General features: G+C 31.4%; 1 protein-coding gene across 1 annotated transcript in view; it reads left to right on the plus strand.

The window, feature by feature from the left end:
• Window positions 1-6,791, plus strand: part of RP2 (RP2 activator of ARL3 GTPase) — a 54,128-nt gene extending 47,337 nt beyond the window's left edge. Inside the window, exons 4-5 of the mRNA XM_043896846.1 lie at window positions 2,835-2,920; window positions 4,441-6,791. Coding sequence (XP_043752781.1) covers window positions 2,835-2,920; window positions 4,441-4,524 — 170 coding nt within the window. The 3' untranslated portion in view covers window positions 4,525-6,791. The remainder of the gene's footprint in view (window positions 1-2,834; window positions 2,921-4,440) is intronic.
• The last annotated feature ends 319 nt before the right edge of the window (window positions 6,792-7,110 follow it).

A 7,110-nucleotide genomic window follows, 5' to 3' on the forward strand; every position in this document is an offset into this window, starting at 1 on the left:
ACATGTTAATCAAAATTGATACACTTGTCCACCTTTTTGGTTGATGTTTCTTTGTTGGCAGATTAAGTCACTTATCAGAGGTTCTTAATGTTCTATTCAAAGGATAGCAACCAAGTTACATACTTGGGTAATTCTACCAAAACTGTATTTCTGAATTCTAGATGTTATTGTCTTTGTAGAATGCAGAAACTTTTAGTAATAACTGTCTGACTTTTTATATATGTGTGTGTGTGTGTATGTATATATATATATCTTTTAGTGATCCTGAATAAAAGCATATTCCATTCTACCTTAATTAAAACTTTCCATTCTCTGCAAAACTGGAAACCCTACATTATCAACTTTTTCTTTTTAGTTCAATATTTATTCAGTTTAAAATGCTTTTTTAAACTCTTTTTTGCAAATTTCTATATGTACTATCTCTAAAGTATCTTCCAATGACTCCATGTGTACCCATACCCCAGTTTTATCAACTTCTTGCCATACTTTTAAAAATAATCTGTATTCTTTTCTGCTGAAGTATTTTAATCAAGTTTTAATATGTCTTGTCATTTCATCCCTAAGTATTTCAGTATTTGTCTTAAACAAAATGAAGTTAAAAATGAATGTTTTCTTTTAAAATAAATATATAATTTATATACTACACAAATGTTCTCCTAAATGGTCTGTATTATCACATCCAACATGATTAACAATTTCTTAATATCTACTGACTAGTCCATATTCAAATTTCCCTAATTGTCTAAAAACATTCTTTATGTATTTTTACAATTAATTTGATCCAGATCTAAAATTTGCCTCCTCACTCACTGGATGTGGTTGTTTTGTATCTTATATCACTCTTAATCAGAAACAGGTGTTCCCCGTCCCCTGTTTGTTTCATGCCTTTGTCTTGTAAAAGAAACCTGGTCAGTTGTCCCATAGTATGAATGGGTTTGTTTAATTTGTCCTTCTGTAGTTCTTGTGGATTAGAAGTTAAATCAAAGCCTTGTTTACACTCAGGTTTAAGGAGTATTTTTTGGGGGGGTGGAGGGCAAGAATATTTCACAGGTTGTACTCTCTTCTGTAATGAGAAGGCACATAATGTTTGATTGTTGTACTTCTAGTGATGCTAAGATTCTTAGGCTCAGGTGGTGACAATCTTTTTATTGTAGTTTCCTGTCAGTCTTCCCTGTGGGATGCTAAAGCCAGTGATGATTGTTGCCTGATCCAGGTATTTTATTAACAGTTTCAGAATGATCATTTTCTAATTGTGTCACTACCTCTGCATTTATTAATGGATATGAACAGAACTTCTCGTACACTGAGCTATTTGACTAACTTGAAATATGCTTCATATCAGAAATGCAGAGTAAATAAAGGAAAAATCATTAAACATCAATTTTCAGAGTAAAAAGTTGGTGCCCTAGCAACCTTCAATGGCGTCCAATGAATTTTGTTTGTGTCTTTTTTGAATGTTATTATGAGCTCATGACTTTATGTATTCAGTATGTTTTAGTAAATTGCCATCATTATTCCTTATGATCTCAGTATGTATCATCTTTGGCCATTAGTAGCCTCTTCAAGCTGACTCCTATATCCTTTTGATAAAACCCTATTGGTCTTTGATAGCCTGATTATTTTTTGGCTCAACAAGATATTCCAGGTTGATCTTACTCATTTCTTGCCTCAGACATAGACTCATCCATTTTTTTTTCTGAGAAAATATTCCTCAGTTATCTTCGTTACTCAGCATCTATCTTGATCTACATACTGTGATGCTGCCAAAACTCACCCTTAAACTTGTTCACTCTATCTAATTGTATAGTTGACTGTGACATAGCCTGCCTTTTCTGTATTTGTTGTCTGTATTAAATCACAAGCCCTTTTCTCTCCTTCTTGTGCCTTGTTCTGAGGCACATGTCTACATTCATCTTAGTATTTCATTCCTTAATACTTCATTATTCTCCCTTGTTCCATATTATTTAATAGATTTATGTCTTTTTTTCAAGAAATTTGTAATTTCCTGGAGGTCAGAACTTCTACATTACTGGGAGATAAAGAGCAAATCTATTAGGAATATAACTGAAAAAAATTTAATTGAATTGAAAGGCTTGTTTTGTTTGGCTCACTTACAGCCATGTTTGCCAACAACTTGACACCAGTAGTGCCAGTGCTACATTTAAATCCAAGCCCAAACTGAATCACTAATCTTTACACCAGAATTTCAAGTACAGGTGGTTTAAAAGTAATCAAATTAAGTATGGAAAAGGAGGCACAAATGTTCTATCCAGAGAATTAAAAAGTAAAAACTTGTTCTTTGGTTCTAGAATATAGTTTTATGGTACATTCAAGAAAACACTTTCAGATGATCATGACTTTTGGTACCTGGCCTCAATTCCTACTTGGCTTAGCTTCATTATCAGTGGCCCAAAACTTGGCTGTAAGTAGGAGAGTTGGAAGAAAGACTGGCTGCCTGGCAAAATGACTTGAATAGCTTTTGATCTTATTTGTCATTTTATCAGCTATTTTTTGTACTGCTAAATGAGTGGACTTTTTATGGTTTTCATAGAAGAATGAAAACCAGAAAAGCCAGACTATTTACAACACTTAAAAATGTGACACAAGACCTGTTGTGGCACTGAAGCTACTTGTCATGTGATGAGACTCTATGATAATTTGTTTTATGATTAGAGTAAGAAGTAGCTGAAGTGACGTGTCCTATCTGTTTACTCTCTTCTTTCTTTTCTCTTACCCCCAAAGAAAAGGCTGTAGATTCTTCAAGGAAGAATAAAAAGATTAATTTGAGAATAGATTTGTGTTCATGATAAGACATTTCCTGGGTTTGCTTATAGGTCCTGTTATTGCCTTGGAGTTCAATGGAGATGGCGCTGTAGAAGGATGTCAACTTATTGTCAACGAGACATTCAGGGGGACCAAGGTACAAAATACTATTGACTATATTTCAATCGAACCTTTCATTTCCTTCTCTTTTCATTACAATTAAATAGTACTTTTAGCACATCATGATTTTTAGAACTTTTGGTAAACAATTGGGAACTAAGCTTTGGTTTTTCCTTACCAGACTGAAATTTTAATAGCTTAAAAATTTACAAAATAAGTGTCTACATGTTAAAAATCTCAATCATACGTGTTTCTAAAGTCAAATGTCTCACCAAATGTCTCTTCAAGTTCTTCCTTTTTTAAAAATAGTGATATGTTGGGACTTCCCTGGTTGTCCAATGGTTAAGAATCTGTGCTCCCAGTGTAGGCAGCATAGGTTTCATCCCTGGTCAGGGAACTAAGACCTCACAAGCTGCACAGTGTGGCAAATAAATAAAAATAGTGATATGCTGAAAATGTTACATTTCTCAGATTGTATACTTTAAATGGACAAGCCTATTGCCCAGTGTTCACTTTTATTTGCTTCAGTAATACTTCATCAAAACTTGAGCTTTATCTAGAAATCATTACATGTAGGTGTTTTCTAGATGTGATTGATGAGTCTAAGAATTTCAAATTTTAACTTAATATAGCTTAGAAACCAAACATATAAGAGGATTAAATGAGTATATATAATTTTTTTAAATAAATATCTGAGAGGAAACGTTTGGTTTTATAGTCTGATTTAGCTTATGGACCTTTGAATTTGCATAATTTAAAGTACTTTGTCTTTTGTCTCATTTGATCATTGCAACAAGTACTAAGGGAGAGGGCAAATATAATCAGATTGAATAGAAAAGGAAACAGAAAATGTTTATATGATTTGGAGCATTTAGATCTGAATGAGTTAAAGATTATCTAATCCAACTTTCTCATTTTACAGATGTGGAAATGGAGCCCAGAGAGGTTGATTAAATTGTCAGCATCATTCAGCTAGTTATGAAAAAGATAAATGGAACTCAAGTCTCCTCTGATTTCTGGCAGACATTTATAAAAGCTGTTTTTGAAGGGTTCTATTGAGTACTGCTTTGTTGATGTTTGGAAAATAGTTAATTTAAAATTAGTAAAGTAAAAAAAAAATAAATAAAATAAAATAAAATTAGTAAAGTATCTTTAGCAGCTTTGAAAAAAATAATCTCAAGTTTTGCTTCTTGGTCTATTGAGATTCTTATCAGAAAATAGAAGAAATTAAGAGTTCTTTACCTAAATCTCTTTATTCAGTAGCTTTCATAATATTGGTTTACATATTTTAAAAGCTGAAATTCCAAGAGCAGTAAAATCCAACCAAAGTATTATAAAGCAAAGACTTTATATCATAAATGCTTTTAAAAGAGCTCCATTTACATCATAGCTAATTGAAACTATACTGCATGAATTCTACAGAAAATCCAGATTAAATATTAAATGATGTACTTGAATTTCTTTTAAATAGCAAGCTTTTGACTGTTTTGTGGAGGATGTGGGCTTTGGAATTTGGGGATTACTAATATGTTATTTTTTCTATTACATTTAACGTAGATATTTGTATCAGAAAGCAAGGAGACGGCACCTGGAGATGTAGACAGCTTCTACAATTTTGCTGATATACAGATGGGAATATGAAGTGCAATGCGGAACCAAGGACTTTGTATTAAGCCCTTTTCAATTTGTGTGTTAGCAATGGCTTTTTTTAAAAACTGATGCTAAAATTGTTAAAGTCATTTTTAAAATAAATCATTGAATACTGCATCATTTATGTGAGGTTTGGAAAGAGTTCGTTTTAAATGAAGTAGTTTTAATCAGCTTAAAAACCATTTAACCCAGTTCAGTGAGCTTGTAGGTTTTCTCTGCACATGATACTGTTATTAGAAAACAGAAGTGACTAGCAGTTCATTATTTTAATCCTAATTAAATGTTCTTTCAAATCTCTAATTTACACTTTACTCAGTACTCTATAATACTTATTTGAGAATATTTTCCATTTTCTTTTTTAATTTAGAAGGATTCCTTATTAGCTGACCAGTTAAAATGAACCTGTATACATTTTTCATGTATACATATCCAGTTAAATATTTGCTTCCTAGTTCCACAATATGGAAAATGAGATTTTATATACAGAGTTGACTTAATACTTTGTAAATTGAATTTTTTTAATTAATGAGGTACTTGATAACCAGTTTTGCAAGTAACTCATGTTGGTATAACTGTTTAAAGACTAGATGACTCTCCTGCTTCCTGGTAGGAAAAGGTATATGGAATACTTAAACTATAGAAGCCCAATCACCAGCAGTTCACAAAGGTGATTACTGTTTTATCAACTCTTATGAGCTATTAGAATTAAAACAAAACCTTGCAGCATTTTTAGGTAAGAAATACTTAAGCATCTTGATAAGCTATGCGGATTGTTAAGAAGCTAGATAAATCCCTATCAATCAATGTTCAGGTCTGATAAAAATTATTTTGGTTGGTTTAAAGCATTATTTTCCAAATCAACTTGAACATAATAATTTACCAGGGGGCAGGAGGGAGCTACTTGTTTAAAAATCCACATTCTTGGACCAGTCCTTGGGTGCATTGATTCAGTGCCCAGGGAAAACTAATTTAAGAGGGTTGTTGTAACGGAAAGTAATCAGAAGATTTTGATAGGTTGATCTTGTGAGAAGGGACTGAACCTGCCATCTACATCACGTGCTGTGTGCTTAGTCACTTGGTCGTGTCCGACTCTTGCAACCCCATAGACTATAGCCTGCCAGGTTCCTCCGTCCGTGGGATTTCCCAAGCAAGGATACTCGAGTGGGTTGCCATTTCCTTCTCCATACAGAGTAGCTAATTGGAAGTTAGCTTTCATAGGTCTATTTTTAAATTTAATTCTATTTTGATAAAACTAAGACTGAAAAAAAAATCACTTGTAAAAATTCCTCTTACTATTGTTACTAACAATTTATTTTCATGTTTAAACTCTTTGCAGATATTTTCAGATTCATTTACAACTACTGTATTATATGTCCAATATTCAGAAATAATACATTAAAAGACTTTTCACTTTAAACTAATAAATAATGTTGACCACCTACCCTGTACCTCACCTTATATTAGCATCATATCATTTCAGTCTTTTTACAAGAGCATTCTATACTACATAACCTCTCATTAAAATCAAAATGATTTTATAAGATGCAAATAAAAATCAGTGATGGGTTTAATATAATTTCGATCATAATTTACAAATGAGCTTTGCCAAATAGTGGTCAGAGGGCATTAATTTTTCTCATAGGTAAGTTAAATTAAGCATATTCTTTCTGATCTTAATTATACTATTAAATCTCATTATTCACAGTTTTAAAAATCATAATACTTTTTGTCTTCCAAAAATATAGTACAATGTTATGCAATGCTGTAGACTGAGTTCTTTATCTATGGTATTTTAGCAAAAACTCAGGAATATTATGTATAAGGGAGATGTTAATTTAAAATTTTCCACTAAATTTAGTGTCTATTAACCAAAGCCTAAAATTTTATACTCTTCAGTTAGGTAAGAGCTTTTACCCAAATTTAATTTGTCTTTTAGGACAGTTCTTGCTTCTGAATGTTTGAAAAGATTTTTAAAAATAAGTAATGCTATGGTTGTTGTTTCTATCACTTTAAACCTTGATTATAATTAGTATTATACATTTTATTTCTGAATAGCTTTTGAAGTCATGCAAATGTATTAGCATTGAAAACTTAGTAATTTTATTAAGTTATAGATGTTTAGACATTATATTAGCTTATTTCTCTTGTGTCAATAGTACTGCTTTTTACTTCTATATATTTATGTCTAGCTTTTGTATGTAATTTATCTAGTGTTTATAAAATGTGATTTGTAATAAATATTGTCAAAATGAAAATGATTTAACACTAATTTTTGAAGAGCACTTCTATAGTATAAATTTATTCATATGTGTACCAAAATATGATCATGACACAACTTTTTTTAATGATAAAAGTAAAATACAGTGGTCTAATCTGTCTTATATTAATGAGAAATGAACTGTATGCCATGTTGTGTGTACAAAGCTCTCTGGAGAAATGCAGAGGAAGTATAAAACCTATTTTAATCTGAGGAATTTCCAGTATCATGTTCCCTTTGTTAAAAGATACATTTTGTTATGATTGAATACTTACTAAGATTAGGCATGTTTTTCTTCCATATTTGAGAAAATAGCAAAT

Source organism: Cervus elaphus, chromosome X (genome assembly GCF_910594005.1).
Source record: "Cervus elaphus chromosome X, mCerEla1.1, whole genome shotgun sequence".
NCBI classification, from domain to species: Eukaryota; Metazoa; Chordata; class Mammalia; order Artiodactyla; family Cervidae; genus Cervus; species Cervus elaphus.